General features: G+C 33.6%; 1 protein-coding gene across 2 annotated transcripts in view; it reads left to right on the top strand.

Annotated features, from left to right (window-relative positions):
* slc38a4 (solute carrier family 38 member 4) overlaps positions 1-19951 on the top strand; it is a 44746-nt gene extending 24795 nt beyond the window's left edge. For both annotated transcript variants that reach the window (XM_088922569.1, XM_088922567.1), the window contains exons 5-16: positions 809-882; positions 1009-1101; positions 1972-2053; positions 5019-5101; positions 5195-5253; positions 5667-5939; positions 6037-6116; positions 6743-6843; positions 7107-7231; positions 14392-14536; positions 15635-15732; positions 16429-19951. In XM_088922569.1, the coding sequence (XP_088778695.1) occupies positions 809-882; positions 1009-1101; positions 1972-2053; positions 5019-5101; positions 5195-5253; positions 5667-5939; positions 6037-6116; positions 6743-6843; positions 7107-7231; positions 14392-14536; positions 15635-15732; positions 16429-16530 (1315 nt within the window). In that variant the 3' untranslated portion in view covers positions 16531-19951. The remainder of the gene's footprint in view (positions 1-808; positions 883-1008; positions 1102-1971; positions 2054-5018; positions 5102-5194; positions 5254-5666; positions 5940-6036; positions 6117-6742; positions 6844-7106; positions 7232-14391; positions 14537-15634; positions 15733-16428) is intronic.
* Positions 19952-20412: the final 461 nt, after the last annotated feature.

Consider the following 20412-nt stretch of genomic DNA (forward strand, 5'->3'; position numbering starts at 1 on the left):
TCTGCAGCGATTTTGACACTTTACTTTTGCCGTTACTTAAGCAGCTGTTCACTGCTCCTGCCACCTGTCATCTCAAGTGAACAGGATCTGTGTTACATTTTGATTGGAAGAACCATGCAATATTAAGGTGATATATTATCAGCAAATGGTGAATATGTACTGTATAACCACAAAAACTAAGAACAAGTACAAACTAAATGAGAAAACGTTTGCCTTTCCTTTGCTGTTATTGATTAAAGGATCCATCTACAGTACCATTTAGTTTGTTCATTATACATATATAATCATTTCACTTTAGTGGAGATCTGACCTGTTTCAAAGTGTTCGAGGGATTATACTATAAATAACAGATAAAAATGTATTTTCTGTCAGGAATATGCAGGTAACTAACCTAATCTTAGAGCTACAATATAATAATTGATAATGTGGTTGTAAACAAAATTGACACTTTCATTTCTTATACAAGAGCCAACATTGAGACATAAATTAGTGGACACAAGTGGAAACTAGATGGGAGTGCGTTTAAAACTAAGAACAGGAGGCCGTGCTTTGGATAAAGTGTTGTGAGAGTATGGTACAAGCTTCACCACCTTTTAAATAAAGTTCTCCTTAATTATGGAAAAAACAAATGTGCTATTAACACAGACACAGAAAAAAGATAAGCTTGTTGAAACAAGTTTCAAGCTCGTTGAAATTGCAAATGAAAACAACAAATTTTATAGCAAAGGTTGTACAAATGAGTTTATACAATGTGCGTGAAAAATTAGCAATTTTGGTTTTTTTTTTAATTACGTTTTCTTTGTTATAGAGTTCTTCTGCTGGGAGTAGCAATATTATCATTGTATTCTGTGCATCTTTTACTGCAGACATCAAAAGGAGGAGGTATGTTTCTCACATTTAATAGACAAGTATGTGGTAATGTTCTCTGTTCTAATGGTCCTGTGTTCTCAGTTTCTGTTTGATTTGTTATCAGTGATTCATTACAACAGTTTTTAATTGTCTCTGCAGGCTCTTTAATATATGAGAAACTAGGAGAAAAGGCTTTTGGATGGCCAGGAAAAATTGCTGCTTTTGGATCTATAACGCTCCAGAATATTGGCGGTAAGGGGCATCTTTAAAGTATGTACCTTTCCAATCCATTACCAAAACTAGCATTACTACACTATTTTATTGTTCAGTGGAGCCCTAATTAAAGTAGTATTTTCAGTTATGATTTGATCACATCGTTTAATTTTACAAAGACTGAGTCTGAAGTTTTAATACAGATAATAAGATCAATTTCCAAAGGATAATTGATGAGCAGAGTTTGAGAGGATGCAATTCCCGGTCAGATTTTTCTCTTACAAAATGCTTTGTCATGCATTATATTACAGTGTCATGCTTATATTAAAATGTTAAAATCTTAGAAAATTAGGGATAGCAATTAATCATCACAAAAACATAAGTTCTAAAACTAATATAATTCCACATCACAAAATATAAAATGAAGAAGTTTAACAGCTTCACACAAAAATATAAAGCTTTAAATCTGACTTTAAGAAAGATCCACCATAGTACTTTCTAAGTATTTTCTCAACACATTTCTTTACATTTGTCATATTTATTAGCTATTTAATGGGGAAAATGCAACTAACATTAAGCACATTTAAAAGGCTATATAACAAATGATAAACTTGAATTCAAATTCAATTCATAGCAAAAGGTCTGATAATTTCAGCCATCTAAAGATGGTTTGTATCTATTGAAACATTTTAGCTAAGTCATAAAACCCCCTTTTTCTCTATTCTTAAAATATAATGTAATTATGTCATTGGATTATTTTTGGATTATTTTTCACTTTAGGTAGAAGTGATATACTGGAATATAAACAGTTTATACAGAAATCTCCAGTATTACAGTCAGCATGTGCATTGCATAGAACATATTTAATTTATTACGTTCACATTGAAATGGAATGTTTCTGTTTCGTAGCGATGTCAAGCTACCTCTTCATTGTAAAGTATGAGCTTCCTGAAGTCATTCGGGCATTTATGGGACTTGAGGAAAATTCTGGGTAAGTATGCATTGGAATCCCTGAAAATAATTTTATATTCACAGACAAATTAGTTTTGTGTTCATTATCCAGGTGATTCAAATTCATGTCACAGCATAGCACTTCTTATCTGCTAGATACTGTAGGTTTATTATTCATTTTACCCTTTTAATGAAATGGCTTTTACAATTAGTAATTCTCCACTGCATGCTTTAAAATATAAAAAGAAATATGGTTTGCCATTGAATAGCTGTGTTACACGAAGTGCCTAGAGTTTACTCATGGTGCTGATAATTAGGTTTATTGTCAGGGCTGTCTTAACCCCATGTTTATTAAATCAACATTTTGTACCAGTTGAGCTCTTTGCTTTATTGAAGCAACATTTTTTTCTATTTTAAAACTTAAGATTTGACTTGAGGTTGCTTTTGAAATGCAGTAGTTAAAAGGCAAAGATAACAGTTCAAGTAATCGTATTATTATGTAATTAATGGTTCAACTATGCAACTGAGAGCTCAGCTGAAACATAAACCAACAGCATGTGTGTTCCCTGGACAAGGATTGGGAGTCTCTGACCTACAGTATGTAAAAATGTCAACAAAAGAGGCATTTAAATATTCATCAGTGCGGGTGAAACAATTCTTATAAAAACATAGTGGAGGTGCATTACCATACTTTTCCTTTTTTGTGTGTGTTAATAGAATTAAATGCTTCAGAATTTTCATATTCAGTATGCATTTAACATTTGTGATACTGACAACCATATTATCTGCTCATTTCATATATGGCTAAACTCTTAGCTTTGACCAGTTATATCGTCATATTTTTATTACAAATTTTAAGTTGGAGTTTAGTAAAAGTCATCAGTGCCACATGCAGTGATACACTTCATCTGTGGCTTTGACCTGGACTGTATGGATGTCCCTCACATGTCGAAATTCAGATTGCAGGAAACTTGCTAAAGAAATTATATTTTGTGAACAAAATGATTGGGCATACTTCCATTCCAGTCTTGAAGAGAAAAACCTAAGGACCAGGTGACAATGATAAAATAGAAGAAAAAACGAAAAAGATAAAAATATACCAGATTCTGCGGAGTCAGTGCCAATGGAGTTGGCGTCAGGCCAAGAGGGGGGTGAGCATTGACTTGCACAGTTATCTAGATTGAAGGAACCGTTACTGTGGCATTTTAACACAAACACACACTGCAGGTGACTTAACATGCAAAAGAGAGGAGAGGGAAGTAAAGGAAGGCTACCATACATCTCTTCATTATTGTACCCTGTAGCTGAATGAGATAAATGAATACTATAATTAAATCTCTTGGTGTCAATTTTTTATGTGCCAAATGCACTTATAGTACTCATGTAACAAAAGGAGACAACAATATGCTCAATGTGACCTGCCAAAGCAGGTTAAAAATGTAAAACGAATTTAATTAATACTAAAATATCAATTACTTAATTTACTCAGAAATAAATTGGTGGAGCTGCTGTCACGGACATCCAAAGGGACTACCCGAGGGCAGCAGGGGAGCGGAAAAAGACCCATATGCGTAGTGGCGAGACGGGAAAAAGGCCCGGGCTCGTAGTGCAAAGAGTTCAGGAATGCCGTATAGAAACCAATGCCCTCAGGTAGCGGACGTGGGGCGACCTGGTGCTAGGCGGGTCTCAGGACATCCGAACGTCAATGCTGAGCCAGGGCAGAGTGCAAGACCCGGAAATATATAGCCCGAGGGAAAGAGAGGGACCGGAAGGACAGCAGGCAGGAAACTAGGGACAGGACAGAGAAGCAGCGTCCTCTGGCTACAGAGGGCGTGACAGCTGCTGCCTCACAACTCTTAGGTACCTTCTATGTGGGGTTTTTCATGTCCTCCCCATATTTCTGTTGGTTTTCTCCAGGTACTCAGATTTCTTTCTACCCGTCAAAGGCGTGGTGACTGGGCTAATTGGTGTCTCTAAATTGCCCCTTTGTCCTTTGTGCCCTGCAATGACCTGGCATCCCGTTCAGGTTATATTTCTGTCTTGCTCTCTGTCCTTCCGGGATTGGCTCCGGGATACTGCAACTTTTACCAGGAATAAACAGCTCTCTGATAATGAATGGATGGATGTAAAAATTGTGACTTTTTTCTTAACTCTGATTTTGAAAATATAACTAAGGGGCATTGTATAAAAAGCCGTGGGGTGTGTTTCTTTATTTTTAGTGCATTTACAACAGAAAACAAAAGTGAAAGTAAAGACTAGGATCCACAAAGCTGTGGTCTTGCAGAAATACATTTTTAAGGCCTGTAAATAACTAAATTAACAGCAAGAAAAAGGAATAGTGAATAGAATTGCTTGGGGGTAAATGTAAAAACTAAGGTGTGTGTTACATTCATGCCCAGACATGTATTTGCACTGTTACGTGGCTTCTAACACTGTAAATGCATGAAAGATTGTGGAAAAGTTTAAATATTTAAAACATGGAGTCCTAGATTTAATTAAATATAGTGCTTGCCAGCAGCAGTTTGTAGTTTTCATGCTTAAATCAAAGACTTTTAGAGTAAATGAGGAGACATTGCAGACACTGCAGAGACATGAAAAGCACAATTATTGATTAAAAGTGGATTCATGTTACCTTGAAATAAACATTTCTAACAGTTTTAAAAGGAGTTTCTTGATGAAAAGAATTTTTGAGCTCAGGATAAATTAATCTCCTGATGCTACAGTATGAGTATCATTATTGGTGTCCCTTTTGAAACCTTTCATAAGGCAGTGTTGGAAAATGCACACTTTCACAACAATCAAATAGAATACCTCTGTTTGCTTTTGATCCTTTTGCAGGATTTAATCACACACATGCTGGTAAAATTCTCTGTGATTAAGAAAAAACAAACCAAAACAAACCCTTTTCTCAAACTCAAAACTATTAATTTATGTCATTTTAAAGTGTTATTTTTTTTCTTTTTACCTACACATTTCTCTCTTCTGCTTTTTTCTCTGTTTCTTAGTGAGTGGTACCTAAATGGAAACTACCTGGTGATTTTTGTGTCATTTGGCATTATCCTTCCACTTTCTCTACTCAAAAATCTTGGTAAGTAGCAGTGATTATATTATACAGTATCTGATTTATTTTGTTTGTTTGATGTATCTGTGCTTTAATATTACCTATGTGTCTCCTGAATAGGCTACCTTGGATATACCAGTGGCTTTTCTTTGACGTGTATGGTGTTCTTCTTGGTAGTTGTAAGTAGCATATTTTGCATATTAACATAGTTAATGATATAAGCATTTCTGAAAAATATAGTAAACTATATTGAATTTCTCATAATATTCTGTCTCATTATATATAATACTTAGTGAAATGTAGTATTAAAGTTACATTAAAAATCTATTTATCTAGTATACGGGCAAGTTTGAAATGACTGAATGTTCTTGACTATCATATATGATTATGTGTTAATATTTATTTGTACATTCTTTGTCTTTTCTGCTATTATTCTGGTTTTTAATGCAGTATTAAAGTTACATTGAAAATCTATTTATCTAGTATAAGGGCAATTTTGAAATGACTGAATTTTCTTGACTATCATATATGATTATGTGTAAATATTTATTTGTGCATTCTTTGTCTTTTCTGCTATTATTCTGGTTTCTAGCTGATCTACAAAAAATCTCAGATCCCTTGCCCACTACCTTTATTGGACCACCATTATGCAAACCAAACCTTTAATGTATCTGTGCCAATGCCCTCATACATGCTACTCAATGGAACGGTCAATCAGGATGCCGGTGATGAGGAGTTCTCTCATGGGGACACAAGTGTTCATGTAGATCAGTATTCTGAGGGCGCAGTACATGCCAATGGAGTACACTTTGAAGCTCACAAGGAAGACATGTGCAAGCCAAAATACTTTGTGTTCAATTCACAGGTATGTAGGCCGCCCAAGACCCTATTTTAAAGACTCTTCTGGTCATAGCTGCATACCTGGTTACTAAGTATGCGTTGCCATTCCCCTTTTTTTCCAGACTGCTTATACGGTACCCATCTTGGCATTTGCATTTGTGTGTCACCCAGAGGTCTTGCCAATCTACAGTGAACTCAAAGGGTAAGAACATCTACCTTTCCTTCAAACATAGCCATTATTCTCACACACATTAGACAAGTCATTAAAACATCAGCAGCTGAAAAGTTTTTTTTACTTCAATTCTTAATCAAGCAAAGAATTGTTAATTATAATAGCTAAACTATATATGTAATGTTTCCTCTAAAAATGAATTTACAGTGTTCAAGTACAGGGAATTAAAATACTCATTAAGGATACTGAATGTTTTTTCTATTAGTTTCAGACATTGTATCTTAAATAATTTAATCTTATGAATAGTTCTGTGATGGATAAAATCCTAAATAATGTACAGTATTGCAAAACAATAAGATTAAATTTTGTATTTATTGCTTTAACAAATCCCGAAAGAATTGTAAGCTAATTTAATAACTAGATTTTTATCTAAGTGCATGTTCATTTTCAATGATCTCCCTCTATAGCCAATATTCTCTGTGTATTCAAATATTCACTGTAATACAAATTACTTACAAATATTTGATTAGTTACTTTTCAAAGTACTGTAATAGATTGACAGTATTTTCATATGTACAGTACGTCTTCTAAATCAATAACTGCTTTCCTGTAAGGAATAGTTTGTGTTAGTTCTGTTTTTCTCTCTCATTCTGTAGTCGTTCACGGAAAAAGATGCAGACTGTTTCCAACCTGTCTATTGCTGCAATGCTCATCATGTACCTATTGTCAGCCCTTTTTGGATACCTTACATTCTATGGTAAGCCATTGTCAATAGGCCCACTCCTGATGCTCTCTGAATCCCATTTGACATTCATTTTTTGTAAGCTGTGAATTTGAGGAAGATTGCTTTTTTTAATACTTAAAAAATGCATTTCTTTAAGAACACCTTTTTTTAGTGTTGGTTATAATCTTTGAGCTGGATTTTTGTTTCTAGGATGTTGTGAGATGTTTTTAATAGTGCCATCTTGAGTGTCCTTTACCATGCTTTTGCATTGTGGACTTATTTTCCTTTTCTTGTAGATAATGTGGAGGCAGAATTGCTTCACACATTCACCAAAGTGTACAAATTCGATACTCTGCTTCTGCTGGTCCGCCTGGCAGTGCTGACAGCTGTGACGCTCACTGTCCCCATTGTGCTCTTTCCAGTAAGTGTTTACTTCATTCATGCACACACAGTGCCCCTGTGTACCTGGGTTAATCATTATGCACAGTGTATGCTCACAAAGATGTACTATAACTTATTAAATCTTCAATTATGACTATCATTCTATCTGTATTGTGCATTACATTTTATCGGTTATGAAATACCGAAAATTTTGTTTGAAGGAATTATATCGTATATATTGATCTATGGCTTTTAAAAAACAGTTGAGTTTTCTTTTTTCAGCTTAAATGGTTTTTCAGGTCTAATGCTTTCAAAACATATTGTTCTACCTCATTTCACAGCTATTGTTTTGTGAACATTTTATTGGCATGTATAAATAACACAGCCTATGTCAGTGCAGATTTAAAAACATTAATGGCAGGGTACTGTAACCATCGCTGCTAGACAGATTTGTTATTCTCTGAGCTTTAAACAAACAAATGGTCATGGACATATTTGAAAGTATTCTCACTTGGTATAGCAAATGAAAAGTAGATTTTGAGCCACGTAAATCTACCCTTCCTGGTGATGTCAACACCTCAGGCAATGATTTGATTTTAAATGGGCCTGTGCAATTATGTGCTCATTTTGTGTAGAGAAAAATAGCTACGGAATCAACTCTGTTAGATTTAATGCATTGAAATGTGGGTACTGTGGAGCAAGGATAATGGAATGGAATCAAGCATTAAGCCCTTTCCCAAAAGCTATACTAATTTTGGACACGGAAAGCAACATATAAAGTTTGTGACATTTTAATAATAGTAGCCTTTTCATATATATGATTTATTTTACTTGTTTTTCTGAGGTAAATTGAACTGCAGTATATATAAAGGAAAGTGTGTATTTGAAGTGTTATTTTGTGCAAATGTCATTTGTTTTCAGTAGACTGCCTGTCTTACCATATTTGGGTCTGATCTATTTTTGGAAATTACTGTAAGATTGACATGAAAAAGCAATAAACAGCTGTGAGAATCCTGTAAGAGCTCCTCAGCTTATAGCTCGTTGCTTTGTATCATGTCATTAAATGTTTTCTCAACATACATGAGCTTTGTTTTTTATATTAAGCCATTAAAAGTTAGCAGGATATTGATTAAACTTATGCCAGCACATGATGAAATTCAGATTTAAATGTACTAAATCACTGACGAGGTGATCAGTAATTCAGGATATGGTAATGCTTTAAAGATATTTTAAAAATTGTGATAGATTGCCTAAAAAGAATAAAGTTTGGACTGTGAAATGTGGTGATAATAACATCGTTCTAGAACTGCATCATCCTAAGATAAAGGACATGCCAGGAAATGACCAGCAGGTGGAGTATGTTAACCATCAATGAAGTAGAAGTAGATCTGATATCACTCACCTTGATATATTGTATAGTATATCTAGGTGTTACTGCTGTTTTCCAACTACCTGTGCAAAAAAAGGATCATACTATTCCGTTCCATCATCACTTTTCATTAAGTGTGATGTAAATGTGCAAATTAGGTTTTTTACACTACATCAAAGACTTATTTTAAGAAACAATGTTAAATCCCTATGAATGCCAATACCTAAATGTTCGCAAAGTAAGCCTTAAATTTCTAAAGGATCAAGAATTGCTTATAGTTTGTTAATTAAGTATAAGTTTTAAGTCAAAGCTAAACAGAAGCCACAAAATATGTGTACATATTTTCAGATATTACCACTATTTATGTGCACTGAAATGTATGAAAAATAAGTAAATTAACAAACATATTTATACACACTTATTGGTGAGACAAATTAAAAACTTTTTATCCAATGCAGTAATATTTTACAAATCCAATAAGCCTTTGTGTCACCTGTGTATTGCTGTTTACTAAACTGGCTTAATTTTGTGGATTACATGTTCATATTTTTGCATCTCTAAACAACTACCAAAGTCACTGTATTCTGTCTAGGTATCTTTTGGGATTTCTTGGAATTTCAGACATTAAATTTTTTTGCAGTCTTTTGCATTTCTTATATTCTTTATGTTGTCTTGGAGTAATGTTTGAAGTGGAGGATATGTACAGTGCAACAGGGTCAATAAAGTTGTTCTTGAGCATAATTCCTTCGATATTTAGTAAGTTAATGTCACTGAGAAGAAATATCTGCAATTATAAATTTTGTTAGCATTTTGTTAGCTTTATGTGGGTTATAAGGAAGTATTATTATGTTCTGTAGACAAGTTGACACCAAGTTGGTTGTTGACCATTACAGTGTGATAGGAATATTTGAGGAGTGTTTAGTTGTTTGCCCATTGTAATGTTTGAAATATATCGTGAATGCTAAATTTTAGCCTTTCATGTACACTGCCCATAAATTTATGTATTCATTTTTTGGTTTTCCCCAGTTATTTCACTTTTACAATTTTTCTGAGCCGTGAAAAGTTGGTCTGTATTTTTGCCATGTTTAATTTATAGGTTCTTAATATTATATAAAAAGAAACTAATTTATATAGAATAATTAGTAAATTAAGATAATATGCATCATAAACATTATAAAACTAATCGTTAATGTATTTATGAATAGCAGAAATGTTTGATCTGGAATTGGCTGTTCAATCCCAGTCCTTGAAATGTGTGCATAGACATTGCATCAGCTTTCTTTATCTTAGCTACCAATCATTTTAACTTAAAGAGATAAAACATCACAGTGTGCTATTGATGTGGAATTCATGGTGCATTCAAGCAAAACCAAATGACCTGAGTTTATTAAGACCTTTTTTACAACATTATGGTGCATCAGCTTTTTATTGCATGTGGTAAAATACTTAAGACACCAAAAATGTATTTGCAGAAGGTATCCTCATTTAGAGTGATTTATTTTACTCGCCTGTCTAATTCAACAACCTTAATAGGTCTGCGTGGCTTTCTTCCAGAACTGCCACTTATTTCAGAACTGTCAGACAAAAGCAGAGGAGTGGCTAGAACAAGCTCCATGTGCTTTCCCGCATTAGAAGACCTTTCTGTATCTGTTGTAACCTAAATGGCTTTGTAACAAGACCTGCATGATTTGAAAAAATGTATACCATGAGTGAGATATTCTTGAGGGGCATGTGAGATTTGGCATTTAGGGATGATTTTTAGATAGTCCATATAACACTGATGTTGGAAGTTTGTTTTGGCCTTTGCTCAGACTCCATATTAGCTCTTTTAAAAACTCAGGATTTATCAAATTGTGCATTATATTTAAATATTCATTCTCAATAAAAATCACAATACAATTTCAGAACAGTTTGAATCACAGTGTATTTTTTCTTGTTCTTAATTAAGCTGCTTAAAATTATTTTTTCTGGAATCTTTTTCTACATTACCTCAGATGGGAATGAAAGACTTGAGATGGATCTTTCTAAGTACATCCTGGTTAAAGTAAACCAGGATGTACTTAGAAAGATCAAATAGCAAAATAAATTGGATCTTTTAGCTGTTAGTAATCATATGAGCAAGATGTACAGAATGGCTCTGCCTCTTTCTTACATTCTTATGTAAATTATTGAAGCAGCATTTTCCAAGGCACCTTTGTAACTGGACAGGATTCCTTCCAGACCACATATATTATGTGGCAAACTGTATTTCAGTAGTTCAATCAGATTCTAATAAATGTGATATAGAGATTAAATGAATTAGAGGTTGTTTTCTGTATCTCACCTAACTGAAGGAATGGATGCCTAAATGTAACAATGAAGCTGACTGAACACCCCCCTCACTTTTGCAAGGAATGAGCAAGGGAGCTTTTGTAAGCTGTGAAGACAAGGTGGTTGGAGGGGTGTGAGAAAAATGTACAAAGGGAAGCTCATGAAGTGAGATATACAGTGTACACATAAGAAACCTAAATTTGTGTTATAAACTCCATTTGCAAGACACTCTAGAGTTGCCTTAGTAGGAAGATGTTTTTGCAGCAATATATTATTGGATGATCAGTTACGTTAAGCACCAAAATTCTGTTGCCTCAGTTTGTCTGCAAATGCTACTTTCTTTCATGCAATTCTGTTTCTTTTATATGTGTTTTTTATAATCAGAGGTTTCCATCAGTAGTGGTATACTATCCAGGTGTATCCTGTCTTGCAACTACTGTCTGTTGACTTAGTCCAATGAGGCTTTCATGAAGTTGGAAATGAGGATGGGTGATCCTTAAATTACTTACTGACACATGTCTTGAGTCTATGCTAGCTTATTTCAGTAGTGGGTTGGCCTTTCTGTTCCCTTTTATTTCAACACAGCTATTTTATTGCTTTTATCAGGAGGCCAGGTGACTATGTAAAGGTCAAATTGTAACTACAAAATACTGGATCCTGCTCAAATACACAGAATACCGTATTGCAACCTCAGCCTGACTTTTTCATTCATAAGAAGTTTCAGATAATGGGTTGAAATTTGTTAGAACTTCCGGTACTTCTGTAGCCACAAATACTGTGGGCATCACTGCTAATTTCTTGGAATTTCTTTAATGAATGAATTTTTTTATTTAATCTCAGGAGGGTTAGCTCTTAAAACATACCTAGTTTTATATGTGAAGGTTACTTCCATGCTGAAAACTAGAAAGAGGTTTGGTCTGAACACTTCAGTTTAGTTTTACTCTTTCTTCCTAATTTTCAGCCTGGAATTAACCTCTTATTGTTAAATTATTTAAGTTATGCTTCCTTCATTTTTTTTGCAATAAATATATTCTTAACCAAAAAGCAGTAGTAGTTACAAAATAGAATTTCCATTATTTAGAATATTTTTAGAGTTACGGTGTATCATTTATTAGTCTAGAGTTTCCTAGAGTTCCAAGAGCTTGCAAAATTGTTTTTGAAATGTGTTAAATTATGGCACAGAGATAAGGTGCCATTACAGTGCTCTTTGGTTAGTGTTAAGTGAATTATGGCATTATGTTATTTAGTAATCACACCTCCTGGCTGATGCAAACCTCCTTCGCTGTTGCTCGTCTCTCTGTTTAAGTTAACCTTTAACTGTTGAGCCTTTTAGAATCCACCCATGTTTTCAACAGCCAATCATTACACAAGTGGTGCTCAATGATATACTCTGTTTGAAACTTGTGAACTTTTACCTACTTAGGATCTTAAGCAAGAGCCACACCCCTGTGTCTCACGCATGTCCTCCTACTACAATACTCACTAATGTCTTTACCTGAAAGTGTTACATACTGTACACTCAGATATGTTTTATGACCTCACCTGTCAGCAAAGGCAGAATGTGTTTTATTGACTGTATTTAGCTATTTCAATGGATTACACTATTAAATTGCCACTAAAGATAAATTACATGGAAGTGTGATGCTTTCCCATTGCACTACAGCAGGAATTGAACTAAAATGTTTGAGTAAAATTCAAAGGCATATTAGCACCTTTCACAATGGAATAATCAAGTAGTTGTTTATGTAGTGAGTAATTTGACTCAAGCGACAAATTTGGATTATATGCAAATGATAGATTGAGCAACATTTTTTCAGTTAAATCTAAAATAAATAAATTCAAATACCGGGCAGGTAACCTAACAGTTAAAGGACTAAGATAATGGGGGAACTGTTTACATTAACATTATTATTATGTACTGCAGATTCAGCACTATTGTAAATGTAAAAACCATCCATTAAATCCTTTTCTCACAGTGCCTTCCAACAGTATTCAGCACCCTGCAAAGATTCCATGTTGTACCACATGAGCAGTTATGATACAAATAGAGATTTATTTAAAAGCTGTGTAATCGTTTTCAAACTGGTAAAACTAAATCATGCAACGTATGAAAAATGAATGGGATTTTTAAATCAAATTTGATTCTCAGTTGTATGTGTAATTAAAATCCTTTGCTACAAAAGGTGCAGGTGCAAAACAATACTTTAAAAAGTCACCCAAAAAGTGTAATGGTCTCTGTGTGTTATTGAAGTGGTTTAACTTGACTTTAGGTTAAATGCATTGGTCCCTTGAGTTTCCTTTAGGTAGATACTGAATTTCATGCCACAACTCGCATAGAAAGTTGACTACTCAACCCTTGAAAACTAAGCAGCTTTTACAATACGTCAAGGATAAAGAGTTAGAGGGATGCAGATCAGGAGAGGGTTACTTATCCCTTTACTTACAGTGAAGTCGGTCATTAAGAAATGGACTTTTTTTTTCCCCAAACACTCAATGCTTAGATCAGGCAGCCATACTGAACAGAGCAAAAGGACAAGCAAGAAACTAGTTAAGGATACCACAGTAAAGACAACAGTGACTTGTATGACATGGTATGCAAATGTCTGTGTATCAGAATCACTGTTGATGTATTGGCAGTATCCAGGTCCCTACACAATCCTGGACTGTATGGGTGAAAGAAAATATTACTGAAAAAAACTCATCTTAAAATTCCTTTGGCATATACTGCAGACTTGTAGCAGAAGGCTTTATTGTTAGAAGAGATTGAACTTGAACTTTTTGGTCTAAATGCAAAGTGTTACATCTGATGCACACCCAACACATCAACCTAGGCTACTTAAACCCATCCTTCAAGTGTGGTACTGGCGACATCAGAATGCTTCTTATAAGCAGGGACTGAGTGATGATTAAGCAAACTGTAGGTGAATCCTAGAGGAAAACTTGCTTGAGTCACCCAAAAATATAAAACCACACCAGAGTGGTTTAGCAAGAAGAGTGGGAATGTGCATTAGTAGCTCACTTGAAGTCCTGACGTGAATCTATAGTATATTTTTGGCAGAAATTGAAGATTGCAGTCCATCAATAATTGTCAATGTACTAATTAGTCATAGCCAATTGAATTTTGCAGATAGTTATCGGCAAAGGTTACATCATCCTACTGTGCAAAGCTGGTAAAAACCTATCCAAAAAGGTTTAGAGCAGTAAATGATGCTTTTATCAAATATTGACTCAATCGTCTGAATATTTATATAATCGGTAAATCATAGCGGTTTTGCAGGTTCTGCTGATATTAAGCCACCTTCACCTTTAACAGTATTCAATTTCACCTGTACAGTACTCTAAAACATTTTATTAGAAACTCTAATCAAAATGTGATGTTATTGGTAGGGCTGAGTACCTTTTCAAGACACAGCAGATAGTCCATAATTCAACTTTTCTTTAGGTGGGAATGTTCAGTGACTTTCATCTGTTCATCATCTTGGAGGGCTTCTGTTGTAAAATAAATTATCTTTGTTTTTCAGATCAGATCTTCAATCACAACACTCTTGTTTGCTGGTAGAGAGTTCAGCTGGATTCGACATTTCCTAATTGCTGCAGCCTTGCTGGTCTTCAACAATCTCTTAGTCATATTTGTACCAACCATTAGAGATATTTTTGGTGTCATTGGTAAGTTTCAATTAATACATTTTTAACTTTACTTTATTGTGTGTCTCATCATAAAATATGGAAGTTCACACCTGGCCACACTGAGTTTCAGCACTCTAAATCAGACTGCCTCTTCACTTACTTTCACTGATTCAACATTTTCCAACAACAGAACCTGATAAATCCTCCCTATCTACAGTATATATCAATATAGCAGCGCACATATAACTCTTAAGTACATAAATATCTCAGCTGGCAACATGAAAAACTGATAATCAAATTATTTGGATAATCTTTAGATATCTCTTAAATTGCTGGGGAATAAGTAATACTGTAATAATGATTTTTAAAATTTAGACTTGTAAATTATTTTATGTTAAATACCTGTTTGGAATTGCCAGGTGTGACATTGTCGCTTTGTCGCTTGTCTTTTGACAAGCTTCAGAGTCAATTACAGGAGGTTCATCACCACATGAAGGAGAGGTGCCTCCCTCATGACATCACTGCAAGCCAGCAGACCCGTGGAGCCTCTCTGTTTCACCAGGAGCTGATAGAGCCCAACCCTTTGTCCCAGTGATGCTAAACCAATCATGTATTTGCACTTAGGGAGTCGCAGTCACAGTTAGCTAGTGATTTGTTTCTCTAACTCGTAATATCTGGAAAACAGAGTTCCAGAGTTTTTTTTTTTCATGTTATAATAGAAATAAATAACCTTTTCCCCATCGGTCCCATGTAATATGTTAACAACCCGTTATGGGTATCTTGTATACTGTATGTTACATATGTTAGGATGAGAACCTTGGATCACTTAAGTACTAGCAAGTTACTTAACACACTATATGGGCGAAATGTTTTTTAAACTACTGTATATGTTCATTAAATAATTACATTACCCTGTTTTATTCAGCTTTACAAAGCCATTTCTGATTGTATTTATAAAATTAATACTTTTATGTGAAGTAAAGATTTAATTTGGCCTTAAGGACTTGCAAAGAATAATGCAAAAACCTACAGTACTACTTTAAGGAGGGGAAGTTTTTTACTTTCTTCCCTGTGATCACACATTGTCAAAGTGTGTTCTGAAAAGCATATCAATGTAGTTGCTTCTGTTTATTTCAGGTGCGTCTGCTGCAACTATGCTCATCTTCATTCTCCCAGCTGCATTCTATCTTCGACTGGTAAAGAATGTTCCCCTGCTGTCAGCTCAAAAGATTGGGGTAGGTTTTAGTGTTTTCAAAAATCAGGCTACTGGAAAAAAAACATTCTCAGTTTGTTTGGTGACCTACATAATATAGAATGTGTATTTTAGTGGAGTGAAATTTAAACTACCTTCCTAAAATTAATCTGAATGAAAACAATATGATAGTTTTCCTAAATATAAATCCTTTAATATTTTAATGAAAAGAAAAAAATAAATGTAGCTAAGCAAAGTGCTGTAATCTAAACAAGAGGTTTTTTTCATTAAATTGTCCTTTCAAAAATACTTAGGAGTAGGAATAATGCATTAGTGTTTTTTATTTATAGTGATTTATCTAGATAGTGGTTGGTTTCCTCCACATGAAATATGTTAAATGTCACTAAATGTAGTTCGTACAACATAAGGTAGACAAGGTTACATTATGTAATTTTCTAATACCATTAGTAATTCTTCTGTAAAAGGTCACATTTATAGAAACAGAGTAATGTACCTCATATTGCAATACAGGCTTTTATAATGATGATAATAATATAATAATATGTTATTATTATTAAAATGTAGTAGAAGTACATTTAAAAATGCTAAATAGAAATTTGTGGGCACTTTTGTGGGCTAGTGTAGTTCAACATTACAACTGATCATTGTTTATCACTTTATGATTTTGTTGTATTAGCACAAAGCTATTTTACTCACTGGTCCTTTCCTCTACCTATAGGCACTTGTGTTCCTCATCGTTGGAATTATTTTCATGATTGGGAGCATGACCCTCATTGTTCTTGACTGGATTCATCACCCACCTGGCTCAGGTGGCCACTAGTGTTCTGAAGCTGGAAGATTATGCACTGATACCTGGAAGTGTCATTCTCCTGGGAGAAATACGCTAATAAAGTGAGCCCGTTCCATTTGAGGAGATGCCATTCCACACTGGTGTTAAAAGGATCCAGAGACTGAGTATTAGTGTATTACAAGGGATCTTTAAAAAAAAAAAACATGACACCCGCCCAGATTGTTTCTTATTTATATGTTAAAAATATGGATTATTTTAGGGTTCCTTTAAAGATGTTTTGCTGTGTATTTTTGTTTTTTAGACATTTCTAGAGCAGTAACAGTATAGCTGGTCATTATGGACAGCAAAAAATCATTCAAAGATATTGAGTGTACCTGATAGTCATAAACTGGTGAAAAATGTTGCCAAAATGTGGTTGCACACATGCCTTTCTGCTATTGCCATGTGTGCGCAGCCTTAGTGTGGACTGATATTTGCAGTTCAAAGCCAATAATCACCTTAAGTGTAATTTTACTACTGTTTTCTGGGGGGAGAAAGGTGAACCTGACCAAAATAGCTGCATTTCTTCAGCTCAGTTTTGGATATTGGAGGTACTGACCATTGTGTTTTTAAGGGCCACAGTACCCATGCACTTACCAATAAGGGAAATGTTTAGCTTAGAAGAACAGCAGTTTTAACTCCTTTTGTCTTCAGATATACATTTTATTTATGTGCAAACACACATACGCTCTTCCTCTAAATTCATCGAATTGGCTGGCTGTCTTCGTTTTCTTTGTAGTACACTTGAAAGGATTTCACTTACTTCACTTAAGTCACAGAACAACTATAGACCTTGTGTTTAATTATTTTGAAGAAAGTAAACAACCTACAGTATATATAAATATTTTTTTTATTATCAACTATATTAATATCATTTTTTCCCTTTGTGGAGACTGTGAGTTTGTGTTTTAGTATTTTTATCACATTTGCTAGTAGCATTCTTTTTTATTTGAAATTTCATTTTAAAAGTTTAATCATCTTCTGTATTGCAAAGGTTTTGTTTTGAATTACAACAGTACTACTGTCTGGGCTTTTGTAACATTAAGCATTATGTAAAGTTTTGAATGTAAATGTTAAGGTGTTTTGGAGGTCATGATGGGTACTTGCTTTAATGTCTGTTACAGAAATGTCTTAGAGATGACAAGATGCAGAATATACGCAGAACACTGTGTATTTAGAAAATGGAACTATTCATGGTTCTTTTAACTACAACTAAATTAACTACTCATCACGGCTAAATAATGTACTGTATCAGCATTTTATCTAGTAAAACTAAGCAAAGGGACTTTTTCTGATAACATTCTGGTTTTAAGTGGTTTAAGTAATTTAAAACGATTCTGTAAAGTTAATATTCCTTTTAATTGTGTGTCATGTTTAAGGTTGAATTTTTTTCTAAATCATGACAAATGAAGTAAGGAATTGGTTGTCCCCACAATTGAATAAGTTGTTTGTATATGTGTTTTTTACCTAGAATACTCTAGCTGTAATGGATATTACAAATAATTTGCTTTAATGCTTTAGTATAATTTTATGTTAAATGATGTATACATCATTTAAATACCTCCATTTCCTTGTGTTACTACTATAGCAGAATCTTTCAGTAACTCATTTTTTATACAATTAGAGCAAGATTAAAAACAATATTTTCAAAAGCTTAATAAGATTAATAAAAAAGGTTTTGTAAAGCAAATAGTTTACAGAAAGTAGTGCTATCCATCAACTCTTTACACATATTTATCTGATTAATAGGAACCCTCACACTCTGTAATAATTGTACATGTGCCTATATATGTACAATACAATGAATTACAGTACAGCAATGTTGCCTTTTCTCAGCTGATGTATATATACTTGTAGTTTACATTTAATAAGGAAAATCACATCTAGCATAGAATGTGTTTAAACACAACCGAACAGAAGTGTGTGTTAAATCTAGCAAGCCAAAGTGGACAATATTTATAGATCTTTTTTAGGTCGCCATATACAAGAAATGTGGATATTTCAAATGAAATGGCTTAACATTATGTGCATGTTTTAGATTACATACATGGTCTTTTTTGACGATTGTATATGTACTGTAAATAATCTGTTGTATGGTACACGTTTTATATAATCAAATGAAAGTTATAAGGGATTGTGCCATGAGTTTCTCCAAGCCAACAGTCTAGTTTTTCATTTTCTTTGGAAGTGTTAGTTTTTATTTTTAAAAAAAGCTCATAGTAAATGTAGGTTTTAAAGAACAATAAATCCTCAGAATGCACATTTCAACTGTTAACAGTACATACATTGCATACACATTACGTATGCTGAATGTCTTATTGTGAATTTGGCAAATGTGGGTTACATTAATGTATTTGACTGCTAAATGTCACTTACCATTACTATTGAAATTAAGCAGAGTATTTTCAGTTTTGAAATGTTTTCTAACATTTTCCATGTTTTCAACTAAAGCATAGAATGTACAGTGTTTAATTATTTCATATCTCTTTCTCTGTGAAATTTCACTAATTGAACTTGAAAATTCTAACACAGATGCATAGAAAACATATGATAAGGGCTCAGCACTGTAACTCCTATAATGCCTTTCACGTGTATTTTCTTTGTAAAAATGTATATATTTTGCCCATTTAGGACTTTTACACATTATATGATAGCATGAATGCCCACATGGTGCTTGTGTTCTTGAATAATTTTCATATCACAAGAACATTTACATGTTGAGAGTTATATTAAATGTAAACCTCAATATTTAAGAATTAATATATCCCCAAAATAACTTCAGTTGACTGTGGATTATTTACTGCTTACCAGGGAGATTGACTTTTATTATGGGATGACTAGAAGACAGTGGTCCTTAACCTTCTCAACTTAAATTGAACAGAATATTTTAGAATATTTCTGCTACTTCATTAATTAAACATTTCAAATGCGTTACTTTCTGTGATGCGTATTTGGGATATCACCTTGGGATAACACCCTACAGATACTTTACAGTTCTGTCAGTTGTGCAGGACAGAATTGAACCTAAAGTTAGAAGACACAAAATACCTGTATTATTGATTTTTTTCAGAGCAATTTAAAATGTTACATATCATAAATGCAAATCATAGACTTGTTCTTAAATATTAATTCTGTCATTTTAAAACAATTCAGGAACATCTCAAGAGGCCTTATAACTGTTTCCTAGTTCATCCTCATTTTAGAAGACATTGTTGGGTTTTGAAAACACATGATGGTCCTGTGCTGCTGTTGTAAGAGTTCAAAAGGCGTGTTGAGTTCCAGTTTTAGTTTTCTTTTTATGAGGTACAACTAAAACTCAATTGTATATTTGCTGGAACAGAGACTGTTTTTGTTTTGTATAAGAAAACAATTCAATACTATGTAACATGCACAATAAAAAAAATTAAATGTATCCACTTTGTCTTAATTAGTTTTAATATAGATACAGATCGATGCTTCACATGACAAAAAAAACATTAGTTTATTCACTAATGCTTTATTAAATAAGGTGTGGTAAACTATACTAATTTGTCAGTCATACCAATTTCAGGTTTCCTGGACATTCATTATAAGATGTGGCTTAAAAATACTATGGTGAAGTATTTACTTAAGCATCAGATTAAACTTTAAATTAACCCCCTAGGGATGAGTAATGTATTTTACATTGAATTGAGCCATAGGAACCCAGTACGTAAAATGTTCATTCAGTATACATATCAATATAATATTTAATGCCGTTAATTGTCAGGATACTTAATGAATTACTATGATTTCATCTTTCCCCAAAATGGTTTCTGGAATACAATTTTAAAGATCTATTAATGGATACCACCTGTAATATATTTTATAATGAAAATAACATAATTTTGCTTT

Source organism: Atractosteus spatula, chromosome 8 (genome assembly GCF_055471065.1).
Source record: "Atractosteus spatula isolate fAtrSpa1 chromosome 8, fAtrSpa1.hap1, whole genome shotgun sequence".
Taxonomy (NCBI): Eukaryota; Metazoa; Chordata; class Actinopteri; order Semionotiformes; family Lepisosteidae; genus Atractosteus; species Atractosteus spatula.